The following is a 22,600-nucleotide window of genomic DNA, read 5'->3' as shown; positions in this document are numbered from 1 at the left end:
ATAAACAGATTCACAGCCTGAAGGGTGGGAGGCATATTATACAGTATAAATATTAATGGCAGTCCTGTTTCTTCTCCATACTCCAGGAGGATTTATGGAAATCATAATTTCTTAGCTTTAAATTTGCGGAAAAAACATTGAACTCTATAACTACAGTAGATTGTTTGACAGTTGGGTAAAACCCAATTTAATTAGACTTTAAATGTAATTCACAATAATTATTCTGAAATCTGGTTATGCTTAAATTCATTACTATTCCATTATACTTGGCTTAATTTATTTATGGCCTCATGCAAATAACCATTTTTTTTTGCAACATCACACTCAGGATTAGTATTTCAATGGTTTGAGGGCAACTGAAATGTTATCTCATTCTTCTCTTAAAAATAATCAGAATTAAAAACTCTTCTCAGCAGGATGAAGATGTGCAGGTGTTGGCGTAGGTGTGATATTATTCCCTTCTAAAGATTTAAGATATTTTTTGTTTATATACTGTAGATCAAAGTGAAAAGAGCACCTAGGTCAGCCTGTTTGATAAGCTCAGTAAGTAACATATAGCAACATGTTTCTTAGCAATACTCAGTGAACTCAGTGCTTGTTAGAAATACTGTAGTAGCCCCATGTGTGAATTCCCTTCATTAGTTTTCGAGAATGCAGTGTCTATTTGCACCTGAGATCAGCCGCACTGACAGATGTTCACACGTTCACATGCTCGCCCAGCTCTCAGGTCCTAATTTCCTTTCCTGTGTGCTCTGCAGTGCCTTTTCTATGTGCAGATTCATGGTATGAATAACTGGCATAAGTGGGCCAGGAGAGCACACTGGAAGAAACAAACTGTGAGTAATCACTGTGTTCTAAGCATAATTGGCAGTGTAATAAACATGAATAATGCAAAGAACATGTAAAGAACATTTCAAAATCTTGAGCCACCACTTATTTCTTCATACTGTAGTTTGCTTCCAAAGTGCCAGACTTTCTTGCATTTTTTTATGTAGTTTTCAGAAATAGTCCTCCATGCTCCCTCCATGACCTTTCGGGTCTCATTTTCAGTCCAGTCCCTGTACCTGATCAGTTTCAGAGGAATGCTTTTGTTTGTTAATCTACACAATGACCTAAATCAATCAAGCATTAAAACCATCTAAGATAAGGCATTAACCAGTGAGAATCAGGTGCAGATGTTAGCAGATGATCAGACTGGTGATTAGTATACTGGTGATGCTGAATGCTGAGTTAAAACAGACGAAAGGGGAAATAAGGTCGCTACTGAGGCTGTTACATACATAAACCAGCTATTTTTAAATTGTATTTTAGGCACTTTGCAGCTCGTCACAGAAAAACATTTGTTCCCATATCTTTAATTTAATCTACATCATTTAATTGATTATGAATCAAGATTTTTGTACAATAGTGTTATTTTACTATTGGGGGTTATTTTATTTTACTATTGGGGTGCAGGGGTAGTTCCCTCAACTGCTCAGATGTGTAATGAGATAAAAATGTAAGTCATAAAAATGTAAGTCCCTCTTATAAGAGCGTCAGTAATAATCGAGGCACCTACACAACTCTGCTGCAGCTTATTCAAATGCAGCTATGAATATAAGTGCATTAAAGAGCTGTGCCCCAACTCTTTGACAAATTCTAACAATAGTTACCGGGTGTGATCCCTATATTACATGACCATGCAATGTCACCTCTAGCCCAACAATTTAAAATGCCAAAACTTGGTGACCATTGCACTGTGTATATACCCTTTTTTTTTTTTACAACTGTGGCAGGACACACACTTTGGTTAAATTGGAAACACCAATTAACCTTATATGCATGTCTTTGGACTGTGGGAGGAGACCAGAGTACACAGGGGAAACCCACCAAGCATGTGGAGAACATGCAAACAGACACCGAGACGGGACTCAAACCCAGACCCTGGAGGTGCAAGGCGACAGTGCTAACCACTAAGCCACTGTGCTGCCGAAAAAATAATATTGACTGAAATATACTTATATCCAGAAACTTATTTAGAAAATATATTGTGTTTGTTAATTAAGCCTAAACATATGTGGTTAGGTGATTATGTAATCATTGTGACAGGCTATCACATGGACAATAAGGTTATCAACAATTAACAAAAGAGTGGAATCTGTAAAACATTCTGTAGTCACCTTTTATGAGGACATGGGTGTTTTTCAGAACCCAGATGTGAGCTGCCATGTCTTGGTACAAAAGCTGTCAATAAGTGCCGTCATCAGACAAGGTGATTGAGTCTTTTAGATCTGAGGCGTGAGCGTTTGGACTTAGAGCTCATGCTGGTTTGCTTTTTGTGTGTTAGATCATTTGGTGTCACTTTTACTGATGCTGGCTTTAAAGAATGAGTATGCCTACTCATGCTTTTTAATCACTTCTTCAATGGTGTAGACTAATTAAACTGCTTGTCTCCCTTAGCAAGCTTTAGTAAGCCCAGTGTTATGTGAAGTATGCTGTAGCTTGTGTTTCAGTATTGCATTTCATTAATCCTGCAGTCTTCACCTTCATTTACATTTTCTGTGGGTGTTTTACTACCAGTCAGTTAGACAAATTAGAGATGGATATACAGCTGTGGCCAAAAGTTTTGAGAATGACACACATATTAATTTTCACAAAGTCTGCTACTTTAGTGTTTTTAGATCTTTTTGGTGTTACTATGATATACTGAAGAATAATGACAAGCCCTTCATAAATGAGAAAGGCTTCAATTGACATTTACATTAAGTTTATGCAAACAGTTAATATTTGCAATATTGCGCTTTCTTTTTCAAGCCCTCTGCAATTCACCATGACATGCTGTCAATCAACTTCTGGGCCACATCCTGACTGATGGCAGCTCATTCTTGCATAATTAATGATTGGAGTTTGTCCAAATTTGTGGGGTTCTGATTGTCCATCCTCTTCTCAAGGATCCTGAAAAAAAAAACTAAATAATTAAATAATAACTAAAATTTCGATGTTTTGTTCCCTGAGCCACTTAGTTATCACTCTTACCTTATGGCAAGGTACTCCATCATTTCTGGAAAATGCGTTTTTCGTCAACTATTCTTGGATGGTTGGAAAAAGTTTCTCTTGGTGAATTTTTTGGTACCATCCTTTATTCATGGTAAAAGTCTGAGTGAGCCCATTCCCTTGGCTGAAAAGATGAATTGTCTCAGGATGTTTTACTGTTGGCATGACACAGTACTGATGGTAGCACTCACCTTCATACATTTCAAGAAGGGAAGCAAAGAATCCACTCCTCTTCAGGCAAAAAATCCAGGACGGACTGATGTTCTGCAAAAGGTCCAAGGATTGGGCTGCTGAGGACTGGCGTAAAGTCATTTTCTCTGAGAATTCTCTTTTCCAATTGTTTGGGGCATCCATAAAAAGCTTGCAGGGAGAAGAAAATTAAAATTTTGTTTCATTCTCAAAACTTTTTGGCTAATGGGTCACGGCTAATGGTCCATGTACATTGGTCCAGGCTACATACAGTAGCTCTAACAATGTGTTTTATCATCTTGTCATATGTCTTGGCTTTTTAAAGTAGTCTGTTTAGATTCTACGAGGGGGTATCAAGAAGTTTTGAGATTTGCACGCCACAGATCTGGTCACTTTTGCAGTACGTCCTCCCTCAGACGTCTTAATATCTCGCAGTAGAAGTCGATATTTTTGTATTTGACATTTGCAGCATTGCGCTTTAAAAATTCGTCCCCATGGGCCAGACTGTCAATATCTGATGAATGATAAATTTTTAAAGCGCAATGCTGCAAATGTCAACCAAACGATGAGCAGGAACTTGGTTGAGCTACGGACCTGCCGTATGACACACACAATGGCAGCAATGTTGTGGATTGTTCTCATCATGCACAATTTGCCGAATTGTTTTGACATTTTTGGGGGTTGAGCTTGTTTAAATCTTTAACAAGCTCTTGAAGTGTTCATGCCACTCAAAACACCACAAAAGATTAATTGCAGAATCGCAGTAAACTTGCCAAATTATGTCAAACGTCTCTGTGGAAGATTGACTCAGTTTTATGCAAAATTTCATGTTTCACTCTTTGTTCTAGCTTGCTGTCCATGATGAAAGGTGATGAGGTAACGCACTGAAACAGAATAGCACAAGTTGCACAGCCAGGTCGGTGTCTTTTGGCACATTGACTTATGAAGGTCGGTGCTTCCTATGACTGCATGCAGCCTTGTGCTGCCATCTGTTAACTTTTTGGTACCACATTATAGTCCTGTTCCTCTGTCAAAATTTCTGCATTCATATTGTGGAATACCCCTTGTATAAGAAAGCCCATCAAAATAAAGCAAAGGATTTCCTCTCACAGCCGGAGGCACAGAGAGAGCTGATTGGCCGAGCTCTCTCAGGGGGGAGGGATGAGAGGTACTTGCGCTCTCACATTAATCACGGCTCTACAGCACACGGAAGGAGCGGCTAGCGCTTTCCTTCGAGTGTGTTACTCCGCCCCTAATGGTGCGTGAGCAAGCAGTTCGAAAAAGATGCAGTCGGCTGACGCCACACGGTTCGGAGAAAACACAGGATAGTCTTCGCGGGATAGAGTGGTAGTAGTAGCCTTAATGTGGGAGCCCCCTAGCGAGAAAAAAAAAAAAAAAATGTAATCCAATTAAAACTTTAAGACTAATAGATGCAAAAAGTCTGCCATTCTTTTTGATGGTATAGCTTGCTTTGCTCGGTCTACTGATTCGTCCTCCCTTGTTAGAAGTTCAGCTGAGACTCTTTAGTCCCACTAAGTATTTATATTTAGTATATGTGCTCATAGACGCCCTTTGATTTAGGACAGATTTAAAGCACATTAAGCACTTTTAATAGCTTTTAAAACTTTAAAACCTGTAAGAACTATAGCTCTTTGAGACAAATCAGACAGTAAACATTTTTGCTATGGAATTTAATTGAACATTGTAGTGCCCTAAAAGAAAATAGATTTTTTTTCCCTTTTAAATGTAGGCAACATTTTGTGCAGACATGTAAAAACAATTACTTTGTTGTCTACTAAAAAGTTTTCCTGATATTGCTGTTCAGGTTTATACTTATAATAGACATGTACACCCAGTAGGAGCCTGAGCAAGGCTTCAGTCATTCTCACTGGTGTTGAGGAAAATGAAGAAGAAGAACCCAATCATGGTTGTCACATCACACACAGAATAACACATTTCTGCTGAATGGAAGAAAAAAAATCTTGTTAACCTATACACCTGCTGTATATAGTAGGTGTTTAGTTCTGGATGCTGAAAGTATGTGTCACACAACACCTATTATTCTGTGCTCTTGTGTGTATTGGATAGCCTGTGTTGGGTATAATGTTTGAAGAATGGGGTTAGGGGTTCAGCTACAGTATATGATGAAAGAGGAATTATGCTGGTTGTATGCTCATCCATGTGGCCCGTCTGCTGTAACTAAACTCCTCATCCTGTGGTAAACAGCAGAAGAGATGAGAATGATGAGGAAAAGTGAGGTGCTTTTTGATCAATAAAATAGGATAGAAGTTTTTATGAGATGGCATGGATGCGCTCTGATGAGAATGATTGCGTGTTGGCTTGTACAGTAATTGAATGGCATCATTTGCACTGAAAAGGGTCAAACTAATCATAGAGTATAAATTGTAGCTTATAAAAACTTTGCTCACTTGTCAGCCTGCATGAACAGTTTTTTTTTTTCTGGAAATGTATGATCAGTAATTGTTTAAAGATCTTGCATTGTAGTTTTGGGTGCAGTATTTGATTTCAGGACACTGCTGTTTGTGTGAATATTTTCTTGCAGTCTGTTGGTTGCAGCAGCTGAACTCATCCTTGTCCATGTACAGTATATCTCTGTATTGCTTTTATGGCTTTGGAAGAGCAGTTCCTGACTTGCACCTGGGGTGTTTTGAAGCTTAAGATTTTATAAATTTCTCTGTCCATGCTGGAGAGTGCCAGAAATGCTACTGTGAGGTCTTGCATGTCAGGAGAACAGCATTGCCCAGCTGTAGCCTGTAAGAGTGTGATGTTAACAAGCAGTGGCATCCTTTTTACAGTCCTCTAATCTGTGTTCTAAATTGAACACTGAACATATCTTTATCACTAAAGTATCTAATATATTCAATCTAATATATGATCATAAAGTCACTGCTTCTAAATTATTACCATTTGATTACATTTAATAAATGTCACCTTTGAGATTTGATTTGAATTTGGTAGATGCCTTACAGTTTCAGCATCCCAGGTTCGATTCTGAGCTTGGATTGGTGCCTGTGCAGATTGTTACATGTTCTTACTGTGTTTGTCTAGGTTTTTTTTTTCTACTATGACCATAAGCAACATAAAGCCTTAAATGGTGATAAATGGCTTAATTGATTTTGCACATCCTGTTTTTGTTACCACTTCATGTACCTGTAATTGACACTGGCACCTTCAACGGTAGACTGTCTCATTTTGTAATACTTATTCGATTTAAGTGACAAAGACTTAGACTTGTGACTAAGACTTACAAAAGAAATCATGGGCAAAGCAAGCTAAAACATTTTATGTTGTATAAATGCTTTTTTGGGCAATGGCACAGCAACAAAGCGCAGTCATTTCCTTAATGGCAAATTGTATCATCTGTAAAATCCATAAGTGGATGTCTTTAGTGGCTTGACTTTGATGAAGCCATCTATGAAATCCCACTAACAAGGTCTGTTTAAATCTGTATTTTGTACTATTTTCCTGGTTTCCACTAGCAACTGCAAACACTTTTGGTCAATTATAGCATTTCACCCACTGGTGACCACTGCCAACCCTTATTTTTGTTGGACCACTGTATTTAACAGCGTACATCCCAGCAGTTTGTGCTTTGGGAACCCTCCAGATTTCTGACTGTGTGAGCAAAAAGGGCCTTGGACTCTCATCTTAGGAGTGGATGTATTTATGTCTTCTCAATTCCTTAGTCGTATAAATGGACTACATGAGCTGAGTTTATCTCTCTCAATATGGTGCGCTGTATTCAGCAGGTGGCTTGCAGATGGAGCTTGTTTAGGTGGCCGGCCATACTTCCTGTTGAATTATGATGCTGTTACACAGGAGCCAAGTCTGCTGACTTCAGACTGTGAAACATCAACTTCATTTTATAGCCATTAGCAATGAAGGTGTTGTTAATCTTCCGTTTTTATCCCCGTCCCTTGTTTTTTTGATGTCATGCTGTTTCAGATAACAGTGACAGAAGCTGTGCTGTTCCTGATGCAATATACATCAAAAGATCTGGATAGTCGAAAGAAGACCATTGCGACTGGGGACTGTTGTTACCTCAACCCGCTGGTGCGCAGGATTTGCCGCTTTTTGGGTATGTACTTAAACATACTTTTGGCACCATTGTTTTAATAAAGCAAACATATTTGGAAGCTGTGTCTCTAGCTGGGGTTTTAAACAGAGAAACAAAGAATATTACATGTAATTTTTTTATGCTTTCATATATTAAGAATAAAGAATAAAGTAGGAATTACCAGTCTGGCTGCTTAAAAATTATTTCTTACTGTAGAGTATGCCAAAGTCATGGTTCAGTACTTACCTCGGGTTTGAAGTCACAGTTCTGTAGATTTTCTAGTAAAAAAAATCCTTTAAATTTTTTTTGATTAGTATGAATTGAAGAATAAATGAACTTATATTAAACATTGTTAATACTGAACATAAGCTGCTGAACACAGATGGATTGCACATGAAGGTACCTGTCTTTTTTTAAAGCATAAGTCCATTTATTTATGTGATCAGTTCCGATATATCTAAAACGATACAAAAATTACATTACTCATACAAGCTTCCTAGCTTGATGCTAACAGAACACAAACATGAAAATTCAGTTTTCCACTTCTTCTGTCCATCTGAATTTGTAAAAGATTTGATTCAGAGCAATATTTTAGTCACAGTCTGTGCCAACATTTTGGATGCTGTACTTGACACTTGGTGTAGATCCATAAAACCTGGTTACAACCAGTGTTAGGGGACGTTACTTTTTAAAGTAACTAACTACATTATAAAATTACTGTCTTTAAAAAATTTACATTGCAGCGTTACTTTCTGATAAAAGTAACTAGGTAGAGTACTTTTCCATTGCAGAAAATGAAAACGCCTTTGTGATTCCTCATGTATGTTGTTTTAGTCAAGACCTTTATAATTATTCTATCATCATCATTTAGCGAAGTTTGGCCCATAATCTGTTAACTACTAATACCCCTATCTCATCTACGCAGTATCGTGCGGTGTCCGTAAGTACGGTTCATCATGATTCACTACGAGTTTTGGCGCTGTGATTAGGTTTCCATCTTTCCGTGCGTCAGTACTCGCATAGTCAAACCACATAGGTGAGATTTGGGTATAACAGTAGAAATAACGGGGGGGGCGGATTATCGGGGGCGGGGCTTGTAGGACGACTTTCTCACTCACACACACACACACACACACACACACACACACACTAAGGATTGGGAATGACTGCTGTCTGGCTCACGGATTACCAAAATTGTCTAACTAATTACATTTTTGAAAATGTAACTAAATAACTGAGTACTTAAATGGCAAACCTAATGTGTTACATTACTCGTTATATCAAAAAAGTAATCTGAGTATTCTAACGCGTTACACACAACACTGGTTACAACCATGGTTAAATATTCCCACTCATGCAAGTAGATCACAATGTAAAAAAAGTAAATGGGAGACTGACACAGTCTGGTTTTAAATCTCGACATACTGTAGCAGCGTCAGCATTTTAGTAGTTTTTAATATTTTATCGATCTTACTGTAGATGCAGGCAATTTAGCCCTACAGTATTGTATTGTTGGCCCTGACAGTATTATATTGTTGGCTTTAAAACATGCAAACAATTTGTAGGGATTCAAGGGATGTCACTCAATTGGTTTGAGTCATATGTGAGTAACAGGAGCTTTTTAATTAAGATCAACAAGCAAACATCTTTCTCTGTACGAATCATCTGTGGTGTCCCTCAGGGGTCCATATTGGGCCTACAAACTTTTCTTTTCACCTAGGACCACTGGCGTAAGTTTTTAAAAAAGGATGATCTGCTTTATCAATTATACACTGCTGTTTTGCAGATCTATATCCAGGTACATGAGATGGATCTATACAGATTTTGTCTGGAGCTGAGATTAAAGTATGGCTTCCAACTTTCTTCATCTAAATGAGAGCAAAACGAAAGTAATTCTGTTTGGCTGTCCTCTTCTTAATAATTTAATAGTATTAAACTTAGACAAGTAACCCTGTAAATATAATCTGTGCTAAAGAATTTGAGAAGAATACTTAAAAGTAAGGTCGCACTAAAAGCCTCCATTCAAATTTTCTTACATGTTTCAAGGACAAAATATAAAACTAGAGGTGACCAAGCACCTGTTGTGGTGGCTCTGAATGCTCAGTCTGCCTTTTAATATAAAGTCAGCCTTGGATTTGGAATCTTCAAAAGTTTATTAAAAAGTTAATAATTTTCTTAAACTTATAACCAAAAGAAATCTTGAGAACTTCTTCTTTTGCTTGTTGTCCGTCTTATACGTTTGCTACTCTATTACAGTTGTATTTTGTTGTATAGCACCAAGTCAAGTTTGATTTGATTTGATACATGCTGTTTGTTTATCTTATCAGGTGTTTTTTCCCTTTTGTAAGTGCACAGTGTTTATGAGGAATGCTCATTACTTATTTCTGAGGAAAGACGGAGTTAAGGAGTTAAGAAGGTTTTGTATTTGTAAGGTAATGTTTTAAATGACTAATGTATTATAAAAACCAATTAAGTAGATTTTTTAGTCTGGAGTAAGTTGGTAAGTTCCACATATTTGAGGACTGTACCAACTTACCAAGGTCCTTGGAGGACTCAAATACAGTATGAAGAACTTACCTGAAGAAACTACTGAGTAGTTAAATGGACAAGAAAGAAATGGACAAGAAAGAATTGTGTGATTACACAGGCACTTAAGACAGTTTTCTCAGTGCACCATTCAAAATATAAAAATAATCTGCATTTTCTCATAGGTTACCAGAGTTGAAGCATCAGAGATGTTTTTTTTTTCCAATAGCATCTCGACCTGTAAACACGAGCATTTGCCTGTAGCCAAAAATAAACCAGGCATGATACACGCAGTCTGAAGACTCTTTTTCCTTGCTGTAAAGATTCATTGAAATGATGTAGAATAAAAGCAAAAGAAAATTAAGTAAACATTAAATGAGACCAATTAACATATATGCTGCCACTATAGTGCTGCATTAATTGTCCTAGATTGAATCATCACATTAATCACAAAGCTTCATTTAACAATATGGATTCCAGTTTAGAAAATGCAGGCCTGTCTACCTGTATGATTTTTACGTACAAATGTAAACATTTTTTGTTCTTTGGTTTGTGTCTTTTTTTCTCACCATAGTTTGATTTAAAAAGTGAAACTCATATTTTAATTTCATTGCACATAAAGTGGAATATGCCAAGCATTTGTATCTTAAAATATTATAATATTTAGTTTTGCAGTAAATTGATATTTATGCAGTTTAAATACCATGTATATGTTAATCTAAACATGGGTTAGACTGCTGAGTTGTCAGTTGTCTAGAAGATGGTCAACAGCCTCCACAAGCACTGAAAGCCACAGAAGGGCACCACTAAAAGTGATGGCTGTTCGAAGAGTGCTGTATCAAAGAATATTCATAAAAAGCTGACTGGAAGGAAAAAGTGTGGCAGGAAATTGGTGCGCAAGCAACTGGGATGATGACAACAGATGATTGTAAGATGATTGTCAAGCAATGCCAATTCAACACCTTGGAAGATCTTCACAGGAAGTGGAGTGAAGCTGGAGTCATTGTATCAAGAGCCACCATGCACAGATGCTTCCAGGAAACTGGAAAACTACAACTGGTACAACTGTTGCATTCCTAGAATTAAGCCACTCCTGAACCAGAGACACATCTTATCTGGGCGAATGAGAAAAAGTACTGGAATGTTGCTCAATGGTCCAAATTCCTCTTTACAGATGAAAATAAATTTTGTTTTTTAATTGGAAATCAAGATTCCTGAGTCTGGAAGAAGATTGGAGAGACACAGAATCCAAATGGCTTGAAGTCTAGTGTGAAGTTTCCACAGTAGTATGATAGTTTAGGGTGCCATGTCATTGCCTTGTCTTGGTCCACTGTTTTTTTTTCTCAAGTCCAAAGTCAATGAAGTCATCTATCTGTAGGTTTTATAGCCTGTCATGCTTTCGTCTGTTAAAAAGCTTTACTTGTTTGCTGATCAGAATATTCCTGTGCATGATTGGCCAGCCAAATCATATGACTTCAACCCCATAGAGAATCTATGGGTTACTGTAAAGTGGAAGAAGAGAAACACCAGAACCACCAGCTGAAGGCTGCTATCAATGAACCTGGTCTTCAATAATGGCTCAGCAGTGCCACAGGCCGATGCAATGATTTGTGCTAAAGCAGCCCTGACCAAGTATTGAGTGCATATGAATCTATAATATACAGTATGTGTTTGACATTTTGAGTTAAATTACAAAAACGAGAAAACGTCTCCACAATCTTAAAATTTTTAAGATACACTGTATATCCGAGTTAGTGTAAGAAGAATAAGCTTTTTGAGACAATGTTAAAAATCACAACTCTGATTTATTTAGCATGCTATTTGTTTATATTTATTTTGTGCCCACAGCTATGCACACATAATCTAATGGATGATTATGTGTGCATAACTAGCAAGTAGCTTATGGACATAATCTAATGGAATACAAGACACCAAACTGAGGTCATGAAATCCTAATGTGTGGGATATATTATCATGCTAATAATGGACTAATTTGCATAGAGTTATTAAAGCAGTGATTATTATTTGTTAATGTGATGTGCCGTCCTGTAAAGAGAACATGTAGACATTAGACATACTGTAGCGTACATCGGCTATGCATAGAATTACTTTGTCCATAAAAATGTTTCTTGAATATATTACACATCTTTTTCTTAAACCTCTGTGCAAAAACTGAAACTAAAAACAATACGGTTAATTAGGCTCTTATGTATGTAAAATTGCTATCAATTACATCTATAGTTCCTGTAAGTGTTTTTTTACCTGAACCATTAATTTTAATGTAGTGATATGGTAATATATCAAAAAGTGGGTGGTACTTTTCCCTGCAGGTAGCAGGTAACATGTTTCTTGTTAGAACGGCACATAACTACGACGTGTATCTGACCTAGTGAAACTTCTTGTGCAGCTTTCACTAACGCATAAGGAATAATGCATCCAATGTTGGCATTACCTTATCACTTATAGTAAGTACATTTATTCTGAAATCTTTCAGTAAGATGACCAATGACTCACTCACCCTATTCATTCATTATTTCTCCTTAGAGAAGTTGTTTCCTTTTTTCATTCTTTGATAATAACACAGTAAGCATTGTTTAATATTTTATTTGTTCATTTATTTGGGATTAATAATGTACTTATACTTTAGTTCAGGTAGTAAAGCCATAGTAATTTGAGGCTGGGGCAATTTCATCCCTTTCTAGTTGATTTATTACCTACAGTCACACATCTTATTTGCATAATGACTCACATGCTGCTGTTTTCCAGGGGAAATTAAATTTAGAAAATGGTTCTAGGTCATGACACGATCATATCCAAGTCTACCGTTGCTTTCGCTATTTATCCTCCTCCATTTTTCTGTCAACTTTTACACTGAGAGGTTACTTGTACGTTTATATTTATAAGAGGAATGAGCATTTGACAAATGATTCAAAGAACATTTGAAAGCCAGTGCATTATTCAGAGGTGTATTATCAACTGGAAAACTTATAAAGCTCTACATATTATTAATCTTATAAACAGACAGTTCAAGATTTCTTTAGATTAAACAAATTTTTTTTTAAATAGAATACAGTCACCAAGCACTTTATTAGGTACACCTTCTCAATCATGTATTTATCCAAACAGCCAATTTTGTACAGTGGTTCCTGTGGAAACTTTTTTTAGGCATGGTGGCAAGAGGATGATAGACGTTTTTCACACATGCACTGTTTTTATTTATTTGTTATTATTTTTTTATTTCTTACACAATGCAAAGCTTTTGGTTTGTCATTTCCATGAGTGTACTGCAGAGTAGTGCTTATTTGGAGAGGACAAGGCCCTTGTTATTTTAGCAGAATATTGTCTATTGCATGACTATGGTTGAAAATATGCCAATTTGTGTATTCTATTGAGTTTCACAACAACATGGAAGGATTCACAACTGTAATAAAGCCCAATATGTATTGTTCTATGAGTGTACTACAGAGTGGTGCTGATTTGGAGAGGCCAAGCCCTCATTCAGTAATTATGTTTTCAGCAGTACTTACAATATTTTATGACCATAGACAATAGACTTACCTCGACAACCTGACAAGCCAACAAAATAAGGGGTGTGGAACCTTGAGGCATTATTTCAACTAGCTGAAGTGCCTGTCATTGACGGAAAGTTTGTTGAGATGATTCAAAGGTTAAAGCTAAAAATAAGCTAATAAGGTTCCATGTAATAAATGATATTATTTTAGGTTGAAGTCCATGTACTGTACATGTCTGCCTGTCTTTCTGTACAGCAAAACTCTCTGCCTAACCTATTAATACAAAGAAATAGAATTCTGTAATGTTGAGTATCTTACGCCTTGTTTCTGCTAAGTTGTACTTCCTTCGTTTTTCAGCCTAGTACACTCTCTTTAAACGACTCCAACGTGTTAAAATTCACTAATATCACTTCAGTATCTATTGGTGCAGGAATTAGTTTACATTTAGCAAGTGGCTTAATAGTAGCTTATTTTAAAGTAGATTATTAAATCTGGCACATAACTGTTTATATTTTCACTTTTCCTCAATATTTAGATTTCTCTTATTATGCAGGTTAAACTTCAGGCAGATATCTAAGTACTGCTTAAGTCCCATTAAATTCTATCTAGCCAATTTTGTGTGATGCTGTGACAAAATCTGGCAGGACAGACATACATACAGACCCACAGACAGAGAATTCGGAGACTGGTTTTGGGTCCTCCAATGTATGAAACTTAAAGATATCATCGAATGAGCCAATGTACGGATGAAACCTTTCTTGTGACTTATGTGTATCCACATTACTGAACTTCTCACTGTTACAATGAAAAGTATTTTTGTTTTATTTTATTCTTTGAAGGTTGCCATGGGCGCATGGCGGGGGGTCTCATTGCCATGGCAGCTCTCCGTGCCTGTATTTTTAAAGAACTTGTCAACGGAGGTCAGTGGAGAATAGCCATACTGGTTTGAAAAAACAGAAAGGTTACAGTAGGTCATATAACCACTCTCTAAGGTGTCAGAACACAGTGCATCGTAGCTTCAAGAATGCCCAAAATCAGGACTGTACTACAGAGTAACAGAAGAACGTAGCTTGGCCTAATTAATCACATTTCTTTTTCCATCATGTGCATGACTGGGTACATGCATGTTGCTCACCTAGGGAAAAGATGGCACCAGGATGCACTTTGGGAAGAAGACAAGCCAGTGTGATGTATTGGGAAATGTTTTGGTGTCCACGTGGTGGTTAGTTTGAGACGAACTGCTTACCTAAACATTGTTGTAAACCAATTACACCTCATAAGGGCAATGATATGGCAGGACAATGCATTCCCTTCCACACTGCAAATGTTGTGCTGAGATGGTTTGAGCAACGAACAAACAGTTCAAAGTGTTGAATTGGTCTCCAAGTTTCCCATATTGCAATCCGATCAAGCACTTGATGTGCTGGACAAACAAGACCATGGAGGCCCATCTCACAGCTTACAGTCCATGCCTCAATGGGTCGGAGCAGTTTTTGGACTTTTACACCACAGTAGATTTTAAATGCAGCAATCAAGATTGAAAGCATATACTTTCAGCTTTAATTTAAGGAGTTTAACAAAAATGTTGCATTAACCATTTTGAAATTACACAGCACAAAAGATTTCATTTTTGCAAGTTAAAATATCTTGAATCTACACAAACTAATTGGAAAACCAACTTATTTATATATTTATAAACACACATAAGTATTATCTTAATTATAAACTTGATTCAAATCCTGTGACATCAATGGCTGCCTAGAGTCTAAAATCCATTGACATCAAATGCTGAGTTTTTTGTGAACCTTTTTTTCTTTAGTTTTGTTTTCAGTAAATGAATGGTATTGTCAGTTAGAATGTGACCATTTAGGAATTGTTATTTATTTATTTACTCTTATTTGCTCATTTTCCTGTTTGCTTTTGCTATAAATTTTGGGGTCATTATTCATCTGTACCATGAAGCAGTTTTGTAACATTTGACCGAATCTGAACAGAGAGTATAGCTCTATACAATTCAGAATTCATTCAGCTATTTCAGCAGTCACCACATGCACGCCAGCAGCTTTTTTTTTAAACATGTGCTTTCATGTATTTCCTCTCACTGTGACACATTTAAACTGCCTTAATGTTTTTTTCCAACTTTGAGAATATTAAATTCATTGAGTATTAGAAGATGGGCAAAAATAGTATTTGTGTTTCTGCTCTTCATTTAAATTAATCGCAGATGCATATGCTCTCCTGCAGAAAGAGAGGGCAAGACTCATAGAGAACACTACACAGCTTGAAACAGCCTGTTTCCTTAATGCTTTAGAAATGCGTACATTTAATATTTTTACATGGCTAATATTTTCGTATTAAAAGGATTATTAAAGGCTTACATCCCACTCTTATTCTGATTTAAAACTTCTTCAGATAAATTAGGCCAGTCAACTTTAATGTGGTGATGCATTTTTTATTCTCATTTGACTATTATTCTGGATTTTAGTAAAACATAAGGGTCTGGTTAAATACAGCAACTGAGAAGGAACAGCTTCCCAATGCAAATTCAACACTTGAAATTAACTACGGACCTTTTATCTCATTAATTTGTCACAGAATAATGAGAACACAGGCCACAACTGACCATGAAACTGCTTATCAGTCAATTGGCCTGATGGTTAATGCAATATTTTTTTATCAAACTCCTTGAATTAAAGCAAAAAGTTTCTCTCTCTCTCTCTCTCTCTCTCTCACACACACACACACACACACACACACACACACACACACACACACACACACATTTGTACTCATACCCTGCCTCTGGCTTTTTATTAGTTAGTAGAATACTAGAATACAGCAACTGCAGCTTTAATGTGCGGTCTGCACTCAGAGCTGCAGTGAATCCTTTTCAGCATCAAAGTTATCATGACTGCCCAGGTTTTAACAGCACCGCCAACATTATAGCCAAAAAGATCAATGTGATGCTGACTACAAAGTTTTAACTTCCCAATAAAGAGTCATCGCATTTGGCAGGCCAGCAGAAATCTATTTTAATAAAGGTGGTACTGATACTGCTTTACTGTTCCAGGATCCTTGATTCAGTTCTGTGCTTGGGTTACTTTAACACTGCATGTTCTCCAAGTGTCCCCATAAACTGGTCACGTTGCCCCTTGGTGTCAGAATGTGTGTGAATAACATCTTGCAGTGAACTGGAGTCCCAGCCAAGTCAAATGTAATTACATTTATTCTAGTTTTTTATTTTTTTCAACAATGGCGCTTTACAGAAATATGCATATGGATTTAGATATACTTCCTGGTCAATTTAACATAAGCACCTGGACAGGAGATAATTTATGCAGTTATCATGTGGTAGCAGTGCTATGCACGAAATTATGCAGATCATGAGCTTGAGATCAAGTTAAATAGCAGACAACCTTGGAAAAGCAGAAGAGTACATTGAGTTTTATTCCTGTCAACAAGAACATGAAGAGCATACGAGTGTAGACTCACCCAAACTTGATTATGAGTGATTATGAGCTTCCAGTATTTCCCTGTTGAGTCCGTTTCCTTTTAAGGTTTCTTCCTATTGCCATCTCAGAGAGTTTTTTCTTGCCACTGTCGTCCTGGGATTGCTCATCAGGGACTATTTAATCATTTTGATTCATATACATTTACATTTCATACAAGCGTCCATAATTTCTTTGGATTGTGTAAAGCTGCTTTGCGACAATGACAATTGTTCAAAGCGCTATACAAATAAAACTGAATTGCAGCTTAAACCACTCTGCCCATTTTTTTTTGGCCTCTTTTATTAACAAGGTTCGTAGCATACACAGTATTCCTTGTTTTTCACACCATTCTGCGACTTACAGTATGTGTCAAACCAGCTCAACTGGTACAAACTTCCTGGCCACAATCAAAGTCTGAGACTCACACTTTTTCCCTCATTCTAATGATGTAAACATGAACTGATGCTCTTGACCTGAATCTGCATGATATTTTACATTGCACTGCTGCCATGTTATTGGCTGATTAGATAATTGCATGAATGTGCAGGTGTAAATAACAGTATTTAAGTAGTGAGATGGTGATATATCGTTAACGAACCAGTCAGAGGTGACACTGGCACTAAAGACTATAAGAGACAACATTAGGAAGAAGCATTAAGGAAAATTTCATTAGTGTTTTTTAGCTTTAAAGCTACAGTGTTCAAGTGCTGCCGGTTTTTACGTTATGAGCTCTGGATTAACCCTGAGACAAAATACACAGCCGTGTAGTTCTGGGCTTATGACTGACAGAACTGTACATTAGATCAATTGTTCTCATTTTTTTATTATTTCTGTAAACAGTTTTACAGGGCAAGCTAAGAGACAAAGTGTAGTTATTTAGACTTAGATTGTGCTTAGTCTTGTAAAAAGTGTTACTTTTGCCTACTTGTAGCCTAGTAGTCCTTTTAGAGTTACATTAAATACCACTATTTTTTGGCAGTTTTATTTTTGCCTTTTTTTTTTTACATTCAATGTTCAGAAGTTTGGCACAGCTAAGCAAATCAGCCTTATATTTTTTTATAAGACCAAAATGTATAATAATAATAATAATAATAATAATAATAATAATTATTATTATTATTATTATTATTATTTGGTGAAAATTGTTACAACTCAATTAAATCTGCTGTTTACTGAAACATAAACCAGGCTTTATTAATCCATTGGAGAATTGATTTTCAGGAGTTACTCAGGAGTCTAATAATTTAATTTAATTATTTTAACTAATGAAATCATATTAATTTAGTTTGTTTGTGCACATAAAATGATTACATACTGACTTATGACATCTGGTGGTTATAAAAATGGCTTTGATGTAATAATGTACATTTATGGTAAAATTGGAAGACCTGGCAACAAGCATGTGGCATTTCAGAAGAGAAGAAAGAACAAAGCATCTTTTAGTGACTGCAGTACAGGCTTGACATAGTTTAATGACGTGACCTCAGAATTCTTCTGATTTTCAAAATATTTTTTACATAAGAAAAGAAAAGCTTTGTTAGGATGCACAGACAAAAGCTGATAATAAAAGGATATTTGTACAATATAAAGCCCTTGGCCAGTTTTGTCCTGCTATTTTTCATCAGTGTGCTTCTGCTAATGGGTGCAATCCTGACTTTTACTGAGCTCTGCAACATGGTGCTACTTTTCAAAAATTGCACTCACATAAACAGATTTTCAAGAACTTTAAGTGTATGCTTCTAGTATTTAAAAGCAGATTATTGAACATGGTCCTTACTTGCACATAAACTTACAGCATTTTTAAGTTTGGTTACCATCAATACATTCTTTTGTTCTTGTTTTCCCTCCAGGTGTATACTTGTTTGGCCTCTTCACTACTGACATCTTTGTGAACGCGGGTCAGGTTGTGACAGGAAACCTGGCCCCTCATTTCCTGACTGTGTGCAAACCCAATTACACAGCTCTAGGCTGCCAGCAGGCCCTACGCTACATCAGCCACCAGGAGGCCTGCACCGGCAATGAGGACGACATCCTGCGTGCCCGCAAAACCTTTCCCTCCAAAGAGGCAGCACTCAGCGTTTACGCTGCCCTCTATCTTGCTGTGAGTACCTCATTTACCTCCAAAATTGGTTCCTTTTCTTTCTCTTCCTTTAATGATCTAAAAATCAGTCATGCATCTCAGACAAAAGTAATTGTCTCAGAGAGGAATCTCTTAGAACAGTAAATGGTCTACATGCTTCTAGGAATGACCTGTGAAGTTTAGACAGAGTTGTATTTATTCATGCTGCAGACATCAGTCAGTTTGGTGAAAGGCTGCTGTTGTTTTATAGCTGCATCACTGCTATGTAATGTCATGGACAAATGCATTATAAGTATCTTTCAGTGTCGATGCAATATTCGTGTCGGGGTTGTAATGTAAGTTGAAGCAGTGAAGATGACTGATGAAGTGCTTTTGAAATGCAGATGTGGAGTTACGAGAGGTGCATTTGCATTCTGTTCATTAGTGTGAAAAGTATCGCGATGGAAGGCAGTATAAAGTATTCCATGATGAGAGCTGTAGTGTTTATCTCTTGCATTTCAGAGAAAAGTGGCAACTCCAAGAGATTGCCATCTCTGATGGTGCACCCTGTTAATTTAATGTACTGTATATGAAAACATACCTACTGTAGATATGAATCTATATTGTTCCAAAGACTTTGTTTTAAGCATCTCAGTTCTCTTTACATTTTTAGATTATATTTAACCTAGACATTACTGAAGACATATAATAATGGCATACTGTATAATAATAGATTATATTTATATAATTGATGTTTTTCACACAGCCTTTTTGGAGTCACGCGCCTTCCATATTTAGTTTTATTGGAGGAGTTATGGCCTTATCACGCTTCAGCTGTTTCCATCTTTTTCTGTGGTTTAGAAATACGACCATTCTTATAGCTCCAATTAATTTCTCAATTTACACTCCAACTCTGCGTAATGAAAAGCCGTGATTAGAGACACCCTGCACTCGAGAATGAAAAGCGAAGGAGACAGAGAATTCAAAATATGAGCATCTGTTTCATTTGGGTCCCATCTGATTTTTCAGGCAGCTCCAGGTGTGTGTTTGTGTAGGCCACGTCTTCAGCTCCTCAGGGAGAGGGCTTTTCATTTAGGGCTTAGACTAAAGCTAGGGGATGAGAGCTGATGGCTTGCCTTCAGAGAAATGCTAATAGCATAGGAGGCTAGTGTGAGAAGCCACAGCTAAAACAAGTTTGAGTATTTAAAGATTTAAACTGGCAAACTGTTATTCTGTCTATTTGCATGAAATAATAAATGTTCTTATGTAAGCGTATTGGGTAGAGTGTAGGCCAGCCAGGGTAACACATTTGTGTTGGTTTCTCCTGAGATGTAATGTTTAGTTTGCTTGACTGAATCTGAAGAGGATAGCTGGATCAAGTACAAGTGCATCCTGTTGTGTAGGAGGATATTCCTTCATGTTCTGTCCACATTGTCACCATAAATTAGGTATAAAACATTCACGACTGGTATACAAAGGCATATTTGATCAGTTTCAGTCCTGTTTTTCAGCAGCATTGGAAATGCAATGTGAAATGTGAGGACAGAATGGTTGTTTTTCTAAGCTAGAGCTGTGCCATTTGACCAGTATTGAAATTTACTCGAACTTTTGTTAGGCAGTTTTGGTTCAGAATTGTTTTACACCTTTAAAGTAAACTTTAAAATACAGAATTGTCAATTTTCTTGAAAGGGGACAAATTTCTTAAAAAATAAACAATGCTTTAAATTTCTGAAAATCCTCACATTTTGCATGAGTATTAGCATCGGCTTCTATTTCTTAGTTTATAGGAGATTGTGGCAATGATGCAACCTAGTGGACTGGCACAAGATTAACTGAAAGAAGAATATTGTTTTGGTTGAGGCATTACTTTTTAGCAAGTAACAACACAAATGATACAGCATTTTAATATTTATTAGATACTTTTAGTAGTTTTTAATACTTCAAACACCTGTAAGAAATATAGCAGCTTGAAGGGAGTGAGAAAGTAAACTTTTAGTACTATTACATTAAATCAAATATCACATTGGCAAAAATTGACTAGGATGAAATCATCAATTAAACAATGATTTACAGCTTTATTTAGACCAATGCCAAATATCTGCAAAGGTCCAGAAAAAAAGAGCCCAGAACCATTAACCTTAATGGCTTAAATATTAAAGTCTCATTTGTCCATAAGAACAGGTTTCCTTTTAACCCATCATTTAATTATTTTTTTTTTATATGTTTTATTTTCTGCATGGTACAAAAATGCTGAATACATCAAAACCATGAAATAACACATATGGAATTATTATTAGTTTTGCCTTAAAGTTTGAAAAAAAAAAAAAGATGTTTACAAAGGGGAAAATGTGTGTGTATTCCTCTGTGAAAGCCCATGTAAAGGTTATGTACAATTTTCTGATTTCAGCATAGATATAACCTTTGTCTAAGCAAGTTCTTTCAGACCTTTAAGTCATTTTTGTAGGTCACAACAATTTCTTATTTGACCTGTAAACAGAGACATGAAAAAACATACAAATGAACAAATACAATTACATAAAGTTTTCGCACACTCATTTTATAACTTTTATTAGGTTTAAATCATACAAATGTCATTAGAAGTATTCTTTAATAAAAATTCGACTAGATGTGCCCACAACTTCATTAAGTTAATTGCACACTCATAAGCACGTATTAAAAATGTATAGCGCTATCTGTTGAATTTAGAGATGAACTAATGATTTATTTTTAAGGTAGATTTTTTTTTTATGATGATGCGTTTAATGGCCGTTTTCCATTTAAATTTCAAAGTAGCATATCTTCTCCTGCCTGGGCCGATTGCGATAAAACAAAGCCTATATGTTACCTTAAACAGACAAACAAACAGACAAAAATTGCAAAAAACATCTTCTTGTGTCCTTACTGTTACAGAATATACAGACTCAACAAACAAAGATCGCGCAAGAACCTGAACGGGCGTTTTATTAACACAGAGAGTAATATAAAAACACTAAAGGAGTAAACCGGATAGTCTTATCTGAAGTGATGATGGAGCTGGTGGACAAGTGGAGACAAACAGAAGACACTGGGGACACTGAGGAATGACAGAACAGGAGGTAAGACGAGAAGCGATGAGGCGATACAAGGAGTAGCGTTCACGAGGTACATGGCGGAGTCTGATGTCCATAGATGAAGTCAGACGCGGAGTGAGGGAAGTGCAGTGTATTTAAGGTGTGCTGTGATGAGAATCAGGTGTGCATGTAATTAGAACTCGGGTGATTGGGAACGGAGACAGTTTCCGTGATAGAACTCCCCCTTTACGGACCGCTCCTGAGGGCCGCATGACACGCCGGGGTGGACAACCTCTTCCTCTGGGAGCAGGCATTTGAGGATGTTGCTGGTGGAAGTCCCTGAGGAGGCTTGGGTCTAAGGATGTCTTAGCGCAGGACCAACTCCTTTCCTCAGGACCATACCCCTCCCAGTCGACCAGATATTCAAGACGACCACCTCAACGACGGGAACTCAGGGTTTCCTGTACAGCGTAGATTGTTCTCTCCTCCATATCTAACGCAGAGAAAGTTCGTCTTCGGGACCAGGCTCTGTGGAAACAGGGAAAACGGGTGAGTGATAGGGTTTTAGGAGTGATACATGAAAGGTAGGGTGAATCTTGTAGGTGCGTGGTAAACTTGGCTTATAGGTGACGGGGTTGATCTGTGAAAGGAAGGTGAAGGGA

General features: G+C 36.9%; 1 protein-coding gene across 2 annotated transcripts in view; it reads left to right on the top strand.

The window, feature by feature from the left end:
- The window catches only part of plppr5b (phospholipid phosphatase related 5b), a 90,033-nt gene that overhangs the window by 48,787 nt on the left and 18,646 nt on the right, over positions 1 to 22,600 (top strand). For both annotated transcript variants that reach the window (XM_053494322.1, XM_053494323.1), the window contains 2 exons: positions 7,189 to 7,321; positions 18,680 to 18,930. In XM_053494322.1, coding sequence (XP_053350297.1) covers positions 7,189 to 7,321; positions 18,680 to 18,930 — 384 coding nt within the window. The remainder of the gene's footprint in view (positions 1 to 7,188; positions 7,322 to 18,679; positions 18,931 to 22,600) is intronic.

Source organism: Clarias gariepinus, chromosome 4 (genome assembly GCF_024256425.1).
Source record: "Clarias gariepinus isolate MV-2021 ecotype Netherlands chromosome 4, CGAR_prim_01v2, whole genome shotgun sequence".
In the NCBI taxonomy this organism is placed as follows: Eukaryota; Metazoa; Chordata; class Actinopteri; order Siluriformes; family Clariidae; genus Clarias; species Clarias gariepinus.
The sequence above is the reverse complement of the archived record's forward strand: the minus strand, read 5'-3'. Positions and strand labels throughout refer to the sequence as shown.